Below are 19,053 nucleotides of genomic sequence, written 5' to 3' on the forward strand. Positions count from 1 at the left end.
AAGAAAGCGAGAAAAAAATTGGAAACGATTTTGTCGTTTTGTGTCATTTTTATACCCTTAGTGATATGCGAGGAAAGATGCTACCGACAAAACAAGGGCTGATACAAGACGCAATGAATCTTGACCTGCGTATGGAGGACCCACCATCATGTGGGCCCCACTTCAGGGTAAGCATATTTTACAGAAAAGAACTCATAATCGAACTCTTTTCATTTAGTGATTTTTAGATTGTACTCCGCTTCAGAATTATGATTTGAACTGCGGATCTATAATAATTTAAAATTATACGTGAATTGGCATCAATTGCAAGCTGACATCTACCTCACCACACGGTAGAGCTAGGACTTATGAGATGGTCTGAACAGTAAAAACCCTCTTCATTTATATGTGGAGTGGCGACAATCAGACGGTCCAAAATCATCTGATCATGTTTGTGAAAACAAACAGCCTCTTACTCTTACAGGTGGGACCGATGGGAGGACAGGCCAATCAATTGTGTGGCTAATTCCACAATAGGCGACAATTGTTAATGGAATTGGGAATTTCTGCCAATAATAAACATTCCAACCCCTACTAACTTCATCTAACACGGCTCATTTTACTATTAAACTGGGACCCACCACAAAAAAAGTAACCCGTCATATATAAACCTGTTCATGGGCCAGATAGCCTGACGAGTTGGCCTGGCCCGGTCCATTATTAAGTCGGGCTTGGGCCTAAAGCATCGGGGCAAACTTCTTTTTGGGTTGGGCTTGGGTTTTGTCAAAAAAGTTTGGCCCGAGCCCGAGTCCGAGTCCGATTTGATATAATATATTAAATAATAAAAATATATTTTATTTAATAAAAAATGTATATAATATTTTTTTCTTTGTTATTCTTCTCTTTTTTTTTCAAGTAATAGTGAGATGTTTATTATTTTTGAGTTTTAAAAGTTTTTAATATAAATAAAACATTTTTTATTGAATAAAAAAAATTCTGTTTTCAAAATTCTGACTGAGCTCGAGTTTGAGCTTGAGCTTGGGTTTTGGGTTTTATACGAGGACCAGGCTCGGACTCAAAACTTAGGTCCGATAGTTAAACCGGGCTCAGGCTTAGGCCTAAGTATATTCTATTGATACATATGCAAAGTCCGACCAATAGGTGTAGTCATATATGAGATGTGCGGTGTGAAATTATGTTGGTAAATTTTTGGAATGAATTTTGTTGGCAGGTGATCCGGACAGGTTTGACAACTGTTGTGTCAAACCAGGTCGTATGCTAGGCTGTTGCTCAATAAAAAAAGAGAGAAGGTAAAGCTCGGTGCTGGTCGACTCTATCTGGGAAAGGTGTTTTGTTGGTGGGCGCCTAGGGCTGGAGTTCCCTGAGGGTCTGGACCCACTCTTTAGTGATAGATGTAGGCAATCTCGACCATTCGTCGCATAATGGTCCCACCTAATTCCACTGTGCCTTCCGCATGATACGTCAACCCATTCAGTCCCTGTTTGCCTTTTCGGTGAAAAGAAATTGTGTGCAATTATTCATTTGCCCCAATCCATGTTAACGTGTCATGTCAAAAAAATTTCTCACTAGTTATCTGATGAATGCTCTATTTTGTTGCTTTACACGTGTCTATTGCTTATTGGAAGGAAGAAAAAATATATTTAGGATTTTGAGGACTAAGCCAACAAATTAACACGTAGGATGCTTTTGATTTTATCGATAGATGAGCACATATTGAATCATTGCTCAGTAGGAAAAAGGGAAGGAAAGATTGCGTTCTACGAACAAACACTGAAAGGCGGACGTGTTTGGAGACCAAAACTGAAATGCATAATCTGCTACACGTCCGCCTCATTGTAATTGGAAGGGGTGGGGTTGGCTCCGGCTACGGCTCGGTCAAAAAAATGCGAGCGATGGGAGAAGTCGGCGTGAGAGGGTAGAGCAGTCGAATGTCGAATTGATCAATTTATCGTCGGAAAACATCCATTCCCTTTTTGCTCAGTCACTCTTCAATCGATCTTATCTGTCGTTCCTGATTCAGTAAGTACTGGGATCCCTTCACCCTTCCTCAGAATTGTCTAGGGTTTGGAGTTATTGGTTTGTTGCCTTTTTGCTTCTAGGGTTTTCATTTCGATGTTTCGTGTTGTCGTGTTTATTTATTTTGATTCGATTAATACTTGCTTATGGTCTTCGTATCTGATGGTTTATTGATATTGGTTTGTAATTTGGTTAATTCATGGTTTTGCTTCATTTTTTATCTTCTGTTTCTTGGTAATTTTTGTTCAAATCGGTCTTTGGGATGAAGTCAGTTGATTTTTCTGGTGTTTGATTGCTGAGGCGTTTGTTATTTCAGTTCATTAGCTACGGCAGGAATTATTTTGTTCTGGCGTTCTGCGCTGGTTGGCGGGTTCCAGTGCTTCGTACTCATGGAGATGGATTTGGTGTGTAGTTGCAAGGTATTTCACATTTTTCATGTTTCGATTGATCATAAATCATGGTAGGTTCTGATTATAGGAATCGGCTTGCTGTGGCTGTGTTAATTCATTGGGACAAGTTAATAATTGTAACTATCAAACAGTCCAACTGCTCACTTGCTCAGTGAATTCATGTGTTGGTGGTAACTCAGAGTGCTACGAGTTACATAAATTCGCTTGGGTTATTTGCATTGGTCAAACGACATAAACACCCACTGGAGCTAAGAACTAATTGTAATGTTTGAATTTTCATTAATAATTATAACTTAACAATATTTCATCTTCTTTTTATTTCTGTAATAATTATTACTTTCTCCTGAGAATGTTCCACAAGCGAGCTAATATGAGTTTTAGGTATCAACATGATGGAATAAGATTTGCTGATTGGACGTGTGATATTTAAAGGGGATGCCAACTTGGAAAGTGAACATTTTTAAAAGTCATTTATGCAATTCTTGTCCTTGGAAGTAACAAATGGCTCTCTAGGGGTCTATTCAGCTTAATTGGATTAGAAGATCTACCGATAGTCTGGCAGTGGCAGAGATGGTCTAGCTAAGCAAGGGGTTCAGAGACAGAGTATGTTTTGGGCTCAGATGTAATATGTTTGGGGGGGTTTAGACATTTGGTGGCTTCTGTATGTTCGACAATGCTTTGTTTCTCGGCTTTCTTTTAAAATTAATAAAATCCTTTTATGAGTTACTGGTAAAAAAATGAAGAGGCTTAAAAATCCAGTTGAAACCTTATTTTCTTCAGAACCAAAATTGTTGCATGGCTAAAGTTGTGGAGCTATAACCCTCTCACATAACTTTTAGCATTGGTTAGATTTTTCTGCCAAATCCAGATCTCCTAAACTTAACACTGTGCTAAATTGTATTCTAATCAATGAGAATTCATCAAAATTCATGGGGTGGTTTTGATTGGTAAGACTCTTAGAAGTGAGACTCAAAAGTGAGATCTTCCACTAACTTTTTAGAGTCTGATCAATCAAAAGCACCCCTGTGAATTTTGATGAATTCTCATTTGTTAAGTATACAACTTAGTGCATAGTGTCAAGTTTAGGAGATCTAGTTTTTTTCTGCCATTATTTACATTGTCTATTGTTGGTGGACTGCTTCTTGAAAAAAGCGGGGTAGCACCCTACTTTTAAGTTCACCAGCTAGTGTTCCTTTATCCTGTCTAAACTATTAAGTTCGAAATGTGGTATGAGACATCTTATCAGGCCATAATTTAAACCAAAACATTCATAGAAGATTTGAAATTTTGTTATTAAAGGAGAAAAGAAAGCATGAAAAGCAAATTCTTAGATTACATTAAAAATGTTTTACTGAGGCAACTGTTTTTTGATAAGTCTGTGGCAACTTATTTTCTTCTTAAACAATTCTTATTCTTGTCTCGTTGGTTTGCTTAAGTTGCCAAATCATTAGTTGGCTCCTCCTTGGTTGTTTCTTTGAGATAATTGCACACGTGCTTTGCCTGTATTCCAGTTATTTTGTGTTTCAGTTGGTTCTAGAACACACCATACTGAACATATATTCTTTTATAGTGTAGTGTGTTTGCGAACCAGCAATTCATGGTTTTGGAATACAAAACATTGTCAATTTTTGAACACAGTTATTTCTTGTGTTCCAGAACACACCACACTTTCTTGTCTTGGTTGGCTTAAGTGGCGAATTCATATGCTGGATCTTCCTTGGTTGTTTCTTCGAGATAATAGCAAAATTACTTTGCCTGTATACCAGTTATTTTGTTTTTCAATTGGTTCTAGAACGTGCCACAGTCCACAGTGAACACACATTCTTTTAGAGTGTAGTGTGTTTGGGAACCAGCAATTCATGGTTTGGGAACACAAAATATTGACAAATTTTGAACACAGTTATTTCTTGTGTTCCAGAACACTCCACGCTTTATTACCTCGATATAACATTGATTTAGTACAATATGACTAAAAAATTAGTTCATTTCAAATCTCAATATTTTAGTAGAGTGGGGGCCAACAATCTGGAACACACCACACCTATTTGAGACCACAGTACATAATACATCATATGTTATTTATTATTATTATTATTTTAGTTTTTTGTATGCTATTTGTATATTGCACTTGCATTCCAGGACAAATTGGCATATTTCCGGATAAAAGAACTTAAGGATGTTCTCACTCAGCTAGGTCTTGCAAAACAAGGGAAGAAGCAGGTATGATGTTGGGAATACTTATATTTTTTCTATTTCATACATGTTTATTGGGATCAGTTTGAAGAACTTTTGGGTTCTTTTCTTCAATGCGATGTATTTTGTCATTTAGTCTTGTTCGCTTGGATGAATGCAAAAGAACATGTCTGTAGTTGTTGAAGAATTTCTTTTAGTGAATGTGAAAAATGAAAATGATGGATGATGCTGAAAGATCTAGAAGGCTAATATTGCCTATAAACAGGATGACTCAATGTGATTATACACTGCAGTTTTTCAATCCCTAATTCATAAGTTGAGGCAAGCATATCATTTTTTTACCAGTTACCATGTTCAAAAGAAAGTTCATTTATGATAATTATTTACACGTGAAGGATAGTAGGCACCATGTAGTTGACTGGGCCTGAAGCCTGTTTTTTTTTTGTTGGATCAGCAACACAGAATTTATTAATTGATTAGATTCAAAAAGTATATACAACAAGAAGTTGTGGGCAAAGGATGAGCCTGAGAGAAGAAAACCACTAATTACAAACCAGCCAGAATATAGATTGTCTTTGAATCCCTTGTTTAGCTAGTCCATCAGCCATATTGTTAGCTGATCTCCTAACCCATCTAACTTGGATCAAATGTCTTTAGATATCTACTTGAAGCGCCTGAGTTCATTTCTTACCTTCCACATCCCTCCTTTCCCCTTTTTCAGCCAGTTTACAAAAATCTTTGAGTCCCCTTCAATAATCAGTCTGCTAATCCCCATTTCTTTGGCTTCTTCAACACCATACATTGCTGCCATAAGTTCTGATCTCACCACATCACCATGCTGAATGGGACCTGAGTATATGGCTAAAATATTTCCATTCTCTCCAGGGTTTCCCATACAGCTACAATCAAAGTTTAATTTCTCCCATCCAGCCGCTGGAGGGGACCAGACCTCATTTGTTGTAGATTTTCTAGAAGCAGTGTTAGCAATTGTTCCCCAAGATCTGAAGAAGTCTTGTCTTAAAGTCAGCAAACAACCTCAATGTTTTCACCCAATGTGCCACACTTAGAGATATCACTTCAATCAATGTTTCTTTGCTTCTTTCCTTGTCGTAAAAAATCTTTAAATTTATTTCTTCCCAAATTGTCCAAACCACTTTTGCTCTAGTGCACCTTCCCATAAATCTTCCTCTTCTTTTAGAGCACCTGAAAATATGAGAACTATAGAATCCATCCAGATTAACATGAGGAGTCCAGCTGCAACCAAACAGATAGGAAAACCACTCCCAAATGTAGTTATCAAAAGGACATGAAATTAAAAGATGAAAGGCAGTCTCACTGTGTACCTTACACAAGGAACACCAGTTTGGGGACAAGCATCAATTTGGTCTTTTTTTTTTGAAGCAAATCACAAGTGTTAATGGAGCCATGTAACACTTCCCAACAGAAGGCACTAACTTTTGGAGGATGGGCTGACACCAGTGACCAGACCTCCTTGATAGGGAAAGAAGGAGAGGAGGAGGTAGCAACAAGGGAATTCATAAACGATTTGCAAGAGAAGGAACCTGATTGGTTGAGAGACCAAACTCTAGAGTCTGAACCACCGTCCCCCAGTGTTTTAAAAGCGCAAGGTGCAAAATTACAAAAAAAAAGATAAAAATTAAAAAAAAGTCAGAAAATTCAAAAAATGCCAAAAAATTAAAAAAATGCAAAAAAACATTAAACATAATGTTAATAAAAAATATAAACTTAAAATTTAAAATAAATGTTTTAAAAACCTATTATCTAAAATTAAAATATATAAACATCATGTAAAGCGTATTCAAATGAAAATTAAAAAATAAAAGCATTTTCAAGCATGTAAAACCCACAATCTCTTTTTCTTTTTCCCTTAATTGCATTGCTTCAACCTTCAAGTAGCTAATGTGATGTAAAACATATTGCATTCTTGATTTTATGAGTCGCCCTTGTACCATACTCCTCGAGGCAAGCCCGAACAAGTCCATGTTAGGGGGCGGAGCCCCTGGCCCAGCCATTAGGCTAAAAAAAGCAAAAAGCGCAAATTTTCAAAGAGGCGCATGCCTAGGTGCACCAGGCGTATGCCTTTTGAAAGGGGTGCACCCAGGACCTGGGCGAGGTGCATACCCCAAAATGCACCTTGCCTGTGTGCCTAGGCGCGCCTTTTAAATCATTGCTGTCCCCCAAAACCACTGAACTTAGCAAGTTAATCAAAGCAGAGGCATTAGAGATTCCAGATTCTCTCAAATTTCTAGTAAAACCCAAATTCCAATTCAAGTTAGAAAATGAAGATGATGAACTGATGAAGTCACTGATAGGTGTTCCCTTGAAGTGGAAAGAGCAAGGAGGGAAGGGAAAACCACAGATAGGGGGGAATCTCCAACCCAAATGTTCTCCCAAAACCTGATTTTCTGAACTGATGAAGTCACTGATAGGTGTTCCCTTGAAGTGGAAGGAGCAAGGAGGGAAGGGAAAACCACAGATAGGGGGGAATCCCCAACCCAAATGTTCTCCCAAAACCTGATTTTCTGACCTGAAGCCAAATGGGTCAACAGCCAACTCTTATGTCTTCTTAGTCCTCTTGGAAATCCATGCAGGTGACCCTTCCTGCTTCTTTGAGCTTAATTAGATATGATGCTGCTTGTGAGAATTGACTCCTTTTGGGAGGTCCTATGGTTGGGTAACTCTCCTTTAATTGTGTGGTTTTCTTTGTTGTATACCCTTTCCTAATATCATAAATAGCCTATTTCTAAATTCTGCTCTCTCACCACTTCTGGTTTGTTTTGGGACTTTGGTTTCAAAGGGGGTCTTGGGGATTGGGAGTGTTCACTCTATGGCTGATTTGTTAACCTTGCTCAACTTGGTGTTTTTTGGACTCACTTTCAGCTGATAGTTGTATTTGGATTGCCTCCCCTAATGGTTACTTGTGAAAGAAATTTGTAGTACACCGGTCCTACCTAAAATAAGGGATTTCTGTTGGAAGTATCTCTTGGTAAGATCACCTGCGATGTGCTCAAAAGAAGGCCCAATGAGTGATTTCCGCCTCATGTGTGTATCTTATGCAAAGCAAGTGGTGAGACTATCCCCCATTTACTAATCCTTTTGTGACTTGTGTTTGTTGGTGTTTTTGCTCCCTCTTTGGTTGTAGGTGGGAACCCCCTCAAGATGGGGGAGTCTTCAGAAATGGTAATGGTATTGTCATAGCTTTGTGCTCTGGACTGATTGGATATGGGGACTCATTAAATGCTGAGGTGTTGTCTCTCTTATAAGGGTTGAAAATAGCCAAACAGTTTGAAATGAAACTGGTGAAGGTGAAAGGAGGCTCAAATCTAGTTATCTCGTGGATGGACTGCAATAATTTGTGTGCCTGGATGTTCAGGCAAACTATAAGGGAGATAAGAAAATTGGCTGCAGAGGTGGAAGCTGCTTTCAGATGATGGGTGAAGAGGATGGCAAACGGGTTGGATGATGCCTTACCAAAGCAAGGGGTCTACAGGGAACTTTTTTGGGCAGAATTGTAATGGACTTTATATAATGTTTGGGTTGCTGAGTGAAAGCTCCGGTCTCTTTTTTAATTCTTATTTTGATATCAAGTATACATCCAAAAAATATAATTGTAATGGACTTTTCAATTTTTCATATACATAAAATGAGAAGAAGTAATAAAATGCATCTCCTATATACTTGGTGTTTTGGATATGGTCAGTAATGTGGGTAGTATTCTGCTGCCTTGGAACTAGCTGTCATCGGATCGGACTTGGATCAGATTCATCTAAATCCGAGTTCGATTTTACATGCTGTTGGTTGCATCCGACTCCGATCCGAAATCTGATCGGATTATGTTGTGCACGGAATCCGATCGGATTTTTATCCGACTTCGACTGAAGCTACCTATTTCAGCAGTTGAATGGTCACAATTGTTGAATATAATATCATTAAAGCAAAATCTATAATATTTACTCAAAAAGTTTTGAAACAATTCTGTAATCTGTAAAATTTAAATTTTTATTTCAAAGATTTTGAAATAATCTATAATTTATTCATAACAAATGAAAGCCTATCGTCAAGAAGAAAATGGTACATGGGAGCTCTATGGTCAAGAAGAAAACCTAGGCGAGAAAAGAACGACGGCGACGAGAAAGAACGGTGACGACAACTTGGTTGTTGTAGAGATTGAGAGTTGAGAGAGGAGACAACGCTAGCAACTTGGCAAATGGCAAGGTGAGTTGGGCAACGACAAGAGAGAAGTGAGAAGAATATGTCGACTGTTGGAGTGTTGAGTGAGGGCTAACCAACTGGGGGTTTGAGGAACAAATTTCCTCATTTACCCCTAAGAAATTTTATCTATTCAATTAATGTATAAAAGTATATAATATAAAATATATAGAACACTTTTATATTTATAAATATATTAGAGTTCGATTTTTATCGGATTGGATGGGGGTGAATCCGAGTTTGATCCGATTTTTAATCGGATTATACTTCTGCAATCCGAATCCAATCCGATATGACATTTACCTGATCAGAATCCGAGATTATTGGATTGGGTCATGGGTTTACGGGTATCGTTGACAGGCCTACTTGGAGCTTTGATTCTTTATGGCCTGAAAACTACAACGTTTTATCTTATTATGAGAAAACGTCTTGATTGTTTGAATCTCATGATTTGATCCATGAATCTTACAACAAAGCTGATTAAAAATCTAGTAAGCAATGCCTAAAGCACAAAAACAACTTTATATGCATTTTAGACAAGTGGAACACACAAAAGATTACTTTTTGAACAAAACAGTGGCTCCACATTGTTTATATTGTGCTTCAAAGATTTTTTGAACCCTTGGTACTGATTTGTTCTTTGTAATTTGATATTACTTAATTGTATTCGAGCTATCCATTTTGCATACCATACGATTCTTTCTTCTTTTTTTTTTTTCCTAAGGGGTTTTTGTTTTAAAGTCCTTCATAAAACGGATGTTTTATTTTTCATTATTCAACACCGTTTTGATTGTCTAGTTGTGTCTATTTTCTCACCTAAAGAAATACTTTTCAACCAATGTTTCCCATTTTATGTTATGTTATGCAGGATCTCATGGACAGAATTTTGGCTATGCTATCTGATGACCAAGGTAGGCTTATTTACACTATAATCCTTCCAATTTGGGTGGTTGACATGCAGCTTCCTTATCATACATGTAACTTTTCACATGGCTGGAGTATCCAGTCTTTTTTGTACATAAATAAAATCTCTTTCATTGTTGTTAATGATAAGAGAGTGCTCAGCATTATATTATGTTATGGAAAAACCAACTACATGTTATATTGCTGCTGTTTTATTAACTACACATTAAACTAAATTCACTATTGTGTATGGTGTTTTTGTTTCTTGGTGCTTTGTATCACATGGTTTAGTTCACTTGAACATTGTGGTCTGTGTACTTTTTTATGGTATATGTTTGAATTCATCTTTGTTGTGGATGTTGTTTGGATGTCAAAGATTGTTGTGTCTCACTTTTATTTCTTTGGGAGTTGATGTGGTGATTGGGAGTTGCCTATGGTTGCAAAGATCATGATGTTTTGATTGGAGATGGCTCTGACGGGTGCCATACAAAGTTCTGAAAATCATAATTGTATCATAAATTGAAGCACTATTTATTTTTTACGAACTTGTCAAATAGATAGATACATAGATAGATAGATAGTGTTAATGCAAAAAAAAGCAAAAAATACATAAACATAGTGTTAATAAAAAAATATAAACTTAAATTATAAAATGCCTATTATCTAAAATTAAAGCGTATTAAAATTAAAATACATAAACATAACATGTAAAGCGTATTCAAATGAAAATTTAAAAATAAAAGCAAACATATAAAGCATTTTTAAGCATGTAAAACCTACAATCTCTTTTTTTCCTTAATTGCATTGCTTCAAGTAGCTAATGTGATGTAAAGCATATTGCATTCTTGATTCTATGAGTCGCCTTTGTAGCACGCCCCTCGAGGCAAGCCCGAAGAAGTCTATGTTAGGGTCTGAAATTCTTATTTCTCACATAAAAAATAATGATTTTATAACTTTCGTCGCCTTTTAAAAAGATATTTTATTGAAATGAATGAATGAACACCATTAGCAAATAGGGAGTTAGACTAAAAAAAAGGGTTTCTAGCAGATAAGGGCAACTTTTTGCCTTGAATATCAACAAAAGATAATATTTTTATAAAATAATCCGAATACACTGGATTTGAAGCCTCAGTGAATCCATTTTATGTTTTGCACGGATAAGAGATGGAAGAGGAATAATATCTACTGACATGGGCGAATCCATTGTTCCTTTCATTCCTCTTCCTTCTCTTATCCGCCCATCTTAGTGAGCAAGTCTGGCGGCCTTTGTAACAGCTGCTGCCACGCCCCCAGGATGAGTGCTCACATTAGAATTATCCCGGAGCTTCGCACCAACCACCCTTTCAGCGTCCCGACGTGTTGCTGATTTATCATGCACTAGCTTCGCCGTCGCATCCTAGCCAATCAACAAAGGAAATGCTGGCGTTAACAATTGGGGAATAGGAATGACGACAGAAAATTCTGGGCATCCTGGCTTGTATCGCAGCTGCACTAGCTTGTCACTCTAATCGCCGTCACATCCTGGCTTGTATTGCACTAGCTTCGTCATTGTATCCTGGCGTGTCACCGGTTTATCATGCACTAGCTTCACACCTGGCAGGGTGTACTATCCAACCACCTATTAAAAACAATCACAGAGGAAGAGGAAGACAATGAACAGTATCATTACCCTTCCTTGATATTTTTCAAAAAAAATTACCTTATTTTAGTTATTTTATAAAAATATTATTTTTTATTGATATTCAGGGCAAAAAGTTGCCCTTATCTGCTAGAAACCCAAAAAAAAAGCAAAAAGTGCAAAATTTTAAAAAAGGCGCACGCCTAGGCGCACCAAGCGTGCGCCTCGCCTCAGTCGCGCCTTTTAAATCATTGATATCTATCTATCTATATATATATATGTATACTTAAAGGCTAAATATACATAGAATGATGATTCTACCCTATTTTTAATGCATACCTATCATATATGTACCTAAAACAATAGAATTTACCACTTATACAATAGAAGTCTAAGATGATGTAATCAAGTCTGACTTGAAAGTCAAATAATTCATAACAATGGCTCTTTATTGAACATATGGTGGAAATTAAAACTAATAAATGGTCTTACATAATGCAAATAAGTCGATTTCAAATATGGTCTTTAAAACAAGTCACCATTGAGAAAAGTAAATATGAATAAGACAAAACGACAAAGTAGAGAACTAATTCTTAATTGAACTGATTTGAATTACTGTAAGATTTTTGTAAAAAAGGATTCGAACATAAGATTTGAATCAAAGCCCTTGGTGTTCATGATTCAAATGATGAATTTATAATAAATCATAAGATTTTGACAACATGCATTAAGATAAAGACAGAAGCGACTTATATATCCTTGTAAAGAGTTTTTTATTGCTTTTTGGCCTGTGTCTTTTGGGAGTTTTTTTCTGAGATTATTTGTGATTTTATGGATGTTTCTAGAGGGTATGCTTGATTTTTTGTGGAGTAGGTAGGATGCTCTTGTGTCAGAAGAGGAAGAGTATCATGTGAAAGTGTTTAGTTTTGGGTTAAGTATCATGTGAAACAATATCATGTAAATTATTATGAACTCATAATTTACTAGCATTTCTCTTCCTACCCAGCAATGAAATGTCCTTTATGATTTTTTCCAATCTATGTGCATATTTGCATTTATATTTTCTTCACAATGAGGTGAAGTTTCGTATATCTCCCTCTGACCCACCTTATTTTGTAATCATGCTGGAATAGCTTTTTGGGTTAAGTTGGTTTCTATGTGTAGGATGTCACCCTCACGTGTTTTCTTGCCTTTGTTTTTTGCAGTTTCCAAGGTGCATGGTTGGGCAAGGAAGAATTCTATTGGGAAGGAAGGAGTTGCTAAAATTATTGATGATATTTACAGGTGATCCTCTATTATCTCTTTGTTTTTTTTGTAATGTTCTGTTTGTCTGGATATGAATTATCATTACTGGTTTATTGTATTGTATTTGTTCAACTCTGTTATGTGATCGTCTCCATTTCTCCTTTTTGGAAACGTCTTTTGTTTTCTGTGGTTTTTTGTTTGATTTGTCTTAGAAAATCTCTTATTTCGATTAATTTCATTCAGTTTCAAGAATTCTCCCTTCATTCCATGTTCTCTTATTCAGTTTCAAGAATTTTCCCTTCTTGCTACTTTGAAGTTCATAAATTCTATTTTGCTCCCAGAAAAATGCAGGTTCCTGGGGCAACTGATTTAGCATCAAAGGGACAGAGTGGCTCTGATATTAGTAATGTGAAGCTTAAAGAAGAAGTTGATGATTCTTTTCAGATGGATTTGAAGATTCGCTGTCCCTGTGGAAGTTCATTGGCTACTGAGTCAATGATTCAGGTTGGGTTATGCTTTCCTAGAGGCTGTTGTGGTAGAAAACATTTGGTATTTTGTATCTTTTAGATTGTCTGTCCTTGTACGTACGACTTGAGGTCAACTGCAAATATTGAATTTATCTCTTCATGAAACAGTGACATTTTGTTATCATTCAATATTTTTTTTTTTTTTTTTATGAATGACAAACTCTATATTGCTTGCAAAGTTGTAGGTCCTGAGAAATTTTAATTATAACCTACATAATGTACAAGGAATGATTAAATTAATTGCATTACTTGGATTATATATAATAGTGGTTTTCTATACTAAAACTGTTTAAAACATAAAGGTTGACGTAACTGTTGATTTGCCAATCTCAATGGGCCTTTCCTGATTTCCTCTGTTTCTGGAACCATGAAGTGATCTTCTTCAATCACTTGTGGCCTATGGTAGTTTTGTCTAATAATAACAAGTCCTTAAGTGGGTTATAGTCTTAACTATTTTGTTTCTTTCAAGTCCATAAATTTCTCCCAGTTCATCTATGATCTGGGTGGTCAAAAAGAACAAAGTGTATATCTATTGGCAATTAACTTATGTAATCCTTCATACATGGTTTGTCTATTTTTAGCAGTGAAATCATGACAATTAGACTTGCTTAGCAGTGTATAAGTGTCAACCCTGTCTTTTTTTTTTCTTTTTTTAGTTACAGTTATTAATTGTTGTTGGGATATAAAATCATACTTTCATTTCCTTGTGTAGGGGATGAAAACTAGCACAATTTAACAGCCCAAGATTGATTGGGATAGTTCAAAATGACCCAAGTATGAACTATCAAACCAACTGACTTCTTTTAAATTGTAATCCCTGCTCCTGCCAAAGAGTTCCCTAGGCTATTAGTGCATTGCCTCTCTAACCAGAGCCAGGGGCAGTATGTCTAGAGGAACTATGATATCACCACCTGATAATCTCCTTGCACAATCAAGTTGGAGTAAAGTTGCAGCCTTATTACTTGGAGGAGAATGTGCTATTGGCCCTCAAGAGTTGCTGACTCCAACTGGACCTTGGAAGCTTATTAACATAGTTCCAGTTTTGTTTGTTCTCACATCCCCTATTCCTGCTTGTCTTGGATTACCATAACAGCATCTATCAACATTTGGTTTTACAATTCTTGTTTTCAGAACTGCCAAAAATTGTATTGGCTGTTTGTCTCATGTGAGCAAAACCAGCAATAGTTCCACTCTTCCTTTGTCAAGACCAAATGAGCCACCCCTATCTTAACAGATTCTATTATATTTTCCACCTCTTGCTCTTAATTGTCAACACTTATAATGCAGTTTGTAATGTTATGAATGAGTCATGCATTAAGGATTGATTGTTTGATCTAGGGATGGGAATAAGGTTGACTTCAGTGTGCATCAATAGAGGAGTCATTAAGGATTGATTGGGGGGTAGTTCATCAGTTGAGAAGAGTCTGACTCAGGTGATCAAAATTTTTTGAATAGTTGTCTTCAGTGTGCATCAACAGAAATCCTGCAGCGGCAGATGGTAATGGTGCTGGCTTGACTTGAAGTTGGAGGGTGGCTTATAGGGTGGATGCTGAGAAAGGTGAACCCAGTATATGATGTCAAAAGGATGATATTGAGAGACCATTGGACTTGCATGAAGGAGTGATCAGTGATGATTTGTGTGAGGTTAACCCTAGGTTTTTTGTTAGTATGGAAGGTGCTGAGGGTTAGATCAGGACCAAGTTGCAGATTCAGGAGAATTGGGTGTGTGTGCACTTCAGTTTCAGTTGAATTGAGTTGAGAAAGTTTATTCTTTTGTCAAAGGATTGTTGAATTGAGTTGAAACTCAAAATTTATGATTTACTTTAGGCAACTCCATATCATTGGGACAAGGCTTTGTTTGTTACTTTTGTCAGCAGGACAAGGCTTTGTTGAATTGAGTTGAGAAAGTTTATTCTTCTATCAAAGGATTGTTTATAGCAGTTTGGTACTCTCACTTTTTTTTGTTTTTGCTTTTGTATTTGATTTCTTGTAGTTGTTTAGATCTTCATTTCCTTCTTGCCTAAGGATATTCCATAATTCTATTTTTAGTGATATTAAATAAAAGAGTCCATAAATTCTATTCACTCAGAAATGATGATCCATTGAAGTATGTTTTACTTGATTCTCTTACCTTCAATGTATCAGCGTGGTGTCCTTATATGCTATAGGTTGCATTGGATATTTAATATAGACACTTGTATTTTAACTTCTATAAAGGTGTGTTATGTGTGCCTCTTCTTATTGTTCACATGGAACTCTGTTAACTAAAATATATGTGTTTTATGTTTTTGTTGTTGCAGTGTGAAGACAAACGATGCAATGTTTGGCAACACATTGCTTGTGTCATTATTCCGGAGAAACCAATGGAGGGTGGTCCAACAGTTCCATCTCAATTTTATTGTGAAATCTGTCGACTCAATCGAGCAGATCCGTATGTGCCACCCCCTTTTTGGGTTTTTGTGAACCAACACCATTTATTTTATAAATGTTAAGACAATATTTGTGTCCTCTGTATTTGATAGTCAACTTTTGCTTCTTGACCATTCATAAAATATGTCTTCTTGGGGATCTTCCGCATGTATGGCTTCTGACTGTACATGGCTTATATTTGTATGGAGTTTTTCTCATGTTTAATGTGATTCCTTACCTTATCTTCCAACAAAAAAAATCTACTTGGGATTACCTCTTAATGTGCTATGTGGTTTTTGATATGTGGTGTTTTCTAATATTCCTCCTATGATGCATTCAATGCAAAATGATCCTGACTGTGATCAGTTTTCATTTTTGCAACCCAAATACTACATGTTTCCAAGAAAGTTCTCCATGATAGTGTGTTAAGCAGGTTTACGGGTTAATTTTTGAAACCAAGGCTTCACATGCTGGTGACAACCTCAACTGAAATCTAGAAGATTATGTAGCTCAAGTTCTGATACCTCGGAATTTTACAGTCATTCCAGATTTTGTTTTGATTATTAGTTAGTTTTGTTTAATGGTGAAGTATATATTTGACTCTCCTTTCAGTTTTTAGTATATATTTATCGTCATGTTTCTTATTTTAGGATAGATTTTGTTCCTGTGCGCTAACATCTCTTGTCATATGCAGTTTTTGGGTCACATTGGCTCACCCACTATTTCCTGTGAAGTTATCTGCTACAAGTATACCACCTGATGGGTAAGCACATAACGTTGCATTTACTTCCACCTTTTTATTTGCTCATTGTCATTGGCCTGATAGTAAATTTCGAGTTCTTTATTTCAGTTCCATTTATTTCATTGGAGAATCCCAGAAAGGAAAATATTTTCTTGGTTCTTTTTTCAATCCTTGTGTTTGTTTTCATTATTAAACTTGTTGGTAGAAATAACTTCAAAAAATAAGGGGCTGGAGTAAACGATTTCTCCCCTTTAAATCAAGAACAACTTTGTTGGAGAGAAAATCGTTACAAGTGACATTAATTGATCAATGAGTTTTGGAAGTTCATTCTTTCTTTGGAATATATTGCAGCACAAACCCAGTACAGAATGTGGAAAGATCGTTTCAACTGACAAGAGCAGACAGAGATATGTTACTGAAATCAGACCATGATGTGCAGGTTAGTTTCCTACATATCAATATTTACATATCCTTCAAAATATGAGAAATTACAGTTATACACTGAATACTATTGAAGATGGTGACTTGTATGTAATGGCATTTTGTACATTCAGGCTTGGTGTATGCTTCTTAATGATAAGGTTCCATTTAGAATGCAGTGGCCCCAATATGCAGATCTACAGGTCAATGGTATGGATATTTTGTTAATTGTCTGCAGCACTAATTGATGATATTCCTGTATACATGGAGAAATCATTTATTATATTTTGAAAGTTCTTGTTTTTTTTTTTTTGTTTCAGTCTATCAAAAAAAAGGTATGTTTGGCTCAAAAATGCAATTTTGTTAAATACATTCATACAACTAGTTTATGTGAATCATATGTTTCACTTGTGTTTTCTTTCCTTGATCCACTGAAGTGAATTTAATATAGACTTGCAAATGTTTGAAATTACTTAGCAGTTTATTATCAACATAATCGTCCTTGTCAATTTGGTCTAGATGTCTGTTTTATTTGGTTGTTAACTTGGGTTTGAGACTTTAGTGCACAGGATGATGCCAGATGCTTATGTTCTTCTCATCCATAAATAACTCTTACCAAACATTCAAAACACTTTTTGGCTTAATTTTGTTTTCCATAGGCTAAAGCTCAAGAGCAAAAGCTTATCCAAACAGAGCCTTACTATATCCAAAGGCTCTATGTTTCATATCCATAGATGGATGGGTTATCTGTTCAATTACTAGACTTTAGGTACTTTGTAACAATGTACTAGTGAAGTATGAAAGCTCAGTTTCATACTGCACATGTTAATTTCATATCCTGTGAAGACATTTTTTTTTCTAATGTACATTTCAGTCTCTTTTCTTTTTTCCACTCCTTTGGTCTTGAAAATTTTGTTTTCATAAGCCATCTTCAGCTCCCAATGTTGTCTTCATTCAAGGTTTTATTTTGTGTTGTTTATTTGAAAGGTGTAAAATTTGAAGAAGCTGATGATCTCATCATCCAGAGGTGTACAAAGATATTCAATGGGGAGGCATGATGCAAGGGATCAATCATTGAAAACATCGTATTGAAACTTGAAAGTAGTGCATTGGATAAAAACTTTGAATAAATTTGTGTCTTTTTCCATGATGGTATCCCTACAATATGGCAGTGGGTAGCATCTTTATCAATGGCAAAGTATGTAGCTTCAATACATTGGTATCCACCAAATGCAAATTGAATGTTACTAAATTATTATGTAGGATTGTTGTATTTATCAAAGGGGAATGTTTCGATGGAGAAGTTCATGCAGGTTGCTCGATGGAGGAGATAATTTCAAAATCAAAATTTTGAAGGCAACGGTATTGATGAAAGGGAAATCAATCCTTTGGTTCCAAGGATTTCTAGATGGAGCCATTCATTCAGAGAGACAAACCAACTGGAAAGCCACCATTGAGGCAGAAAATAACAGACACTCTGCAAAAAAAAAGGAAAATAGATTAGGAAAATCCGTAACGTTAGAGGAATACTTTGGTGTGGGCAAAAGGCGAATGATATGTATCCTGGAAGGTAGAAGGTGCTATGTATGGAAGTTGGTAGCAGATGCTTTATAACAGTTTCTAGAAAAAACAGCGGAACTTAAACAAGTGAAGGAGAAGGTGCAGATAAAAGATTCGGCAAAAATTCATTCATAAAAAAAAAGATTCGGCAAAAATTAAATTAGTAGGGTGGCCACTCAACATAGGGTTGTCCAAGATATGTTGTTGCTTTCCATGGTACCATTACCATGCCTGAATCCTTCCTACAACATCTCAGTTTGGACCTCAACTTCATCCAGAAGGAACTTCATTGTACCTCTCGATTTTAGATTGCAGTGGAATTTGCCCAAGACACAGTTACTGTTGTTGGGGATTTGAAAGTATGGATAACAGGTTATCTGTTGGGATCTGTTGTAGCAATGTTGGCCAGAAAGAAGTGAAGAAAGGATCTGAAGGAAAAAGATCATATACGGATATTGCTGGAAGGAGAGAAATGGAGTTTGTGCAGGCAGGTCAGTGGAGGAGATCCTTGAAGATAGAAGCAAAAAATTTCCTGTTTGAAAAAATGAGAATCAGGGGGAAGGTAAGCCTGAAGGTAAGGGAAGCGAAAAAGGGTACAATATTGTTGGAAGGATTAGAAGTGATCGAGTGGCTAAGAGAGTTCATAGCTGGAGCCTGTTCAAAAGGTAAGCAGATAAACTGGCAGGATTTTAGTACATTAGAAAAGAGAAGATATGTTGTTGAATGTAAGAGGAATAGAAAAGGCTTCTTCATAGTTTTGGCTGAATTTTTTGGTAAGGG

The 19,053-nt window shown here is 36.3% G+C and overlaps 1 protein-coding gene across 2 annotated transcripts in view; it reads left to right on the forward strand.

The window, feature by feature from the left end:
• Window positions 1–1,776: 1,776 nt before the first annotated feature.
• LOC104594792 (E3 SUMO-protein ligase SIZ1) overlaps window positions 1,777–19,053 on the forward strand; it is a 37,243-nt gene continuing 19,966 nt past the window's right edge. The window contains exons 1-10 of one of the 2 annotated variants that reach the window (XM_010255265.3): window positions 1,777–2,019; window positions 2,333–2,435; window positions 4,566–4,646; window positions 9,718–9,760; window positions 12,576–12,654; window positions 12,957–13,119; window positions 15,443–15,573; window positions 16,246–16,314; window positions 16,645–16,732; window positions 16,848–16,923. In XM_010255265.3, coding sequence (XP_010253567.1) covers window positions 2,406–2,435; window positions 4,566–4,646; window positions 9,718–9,760; window positions 12,576–12,654; window positions 12,957–13,119; window positions 15,443–15,573; window positions 16,246–16,314; window positions 16,645–16,732; window positions 16,848–16,923 — 760 coding nt within the window. In that variant the 5' untranslated portion in view covers window positions 1,777–2,019; window positions 2,333–2,405. The remainder of the gene's footprint in view (window positions 2,020–2,332; window positions 2,436–4,565; window positions 4,647–9,717; window positions 9,761–12,575; window positions 12,655–12,956; window positions 13,120–15,442; window positions 15,574–16,245; window positions 16,315–16,644; window positions 16,733–16,847; window positions 16,924–19,053) is intronic. The other variant, XM_019197295.2, reaches the window with a different exon arrangement.

Source organism: Nelumbo nucifera, chromosome 2 (assembly GCF_055504915.1).
Source record: "Nelumbo nucifera cultivar China Antique chromosome 2, China Antique-T2T, whole genome shotgun sequence".
Classification (NCBI taxonomy): Eukaryota; Viridiplantae; Streptophyta; class Magnoliopsida; order Proteales; family Nelumbonaceae; genus Nelumbo; species Nelumbo nucifera.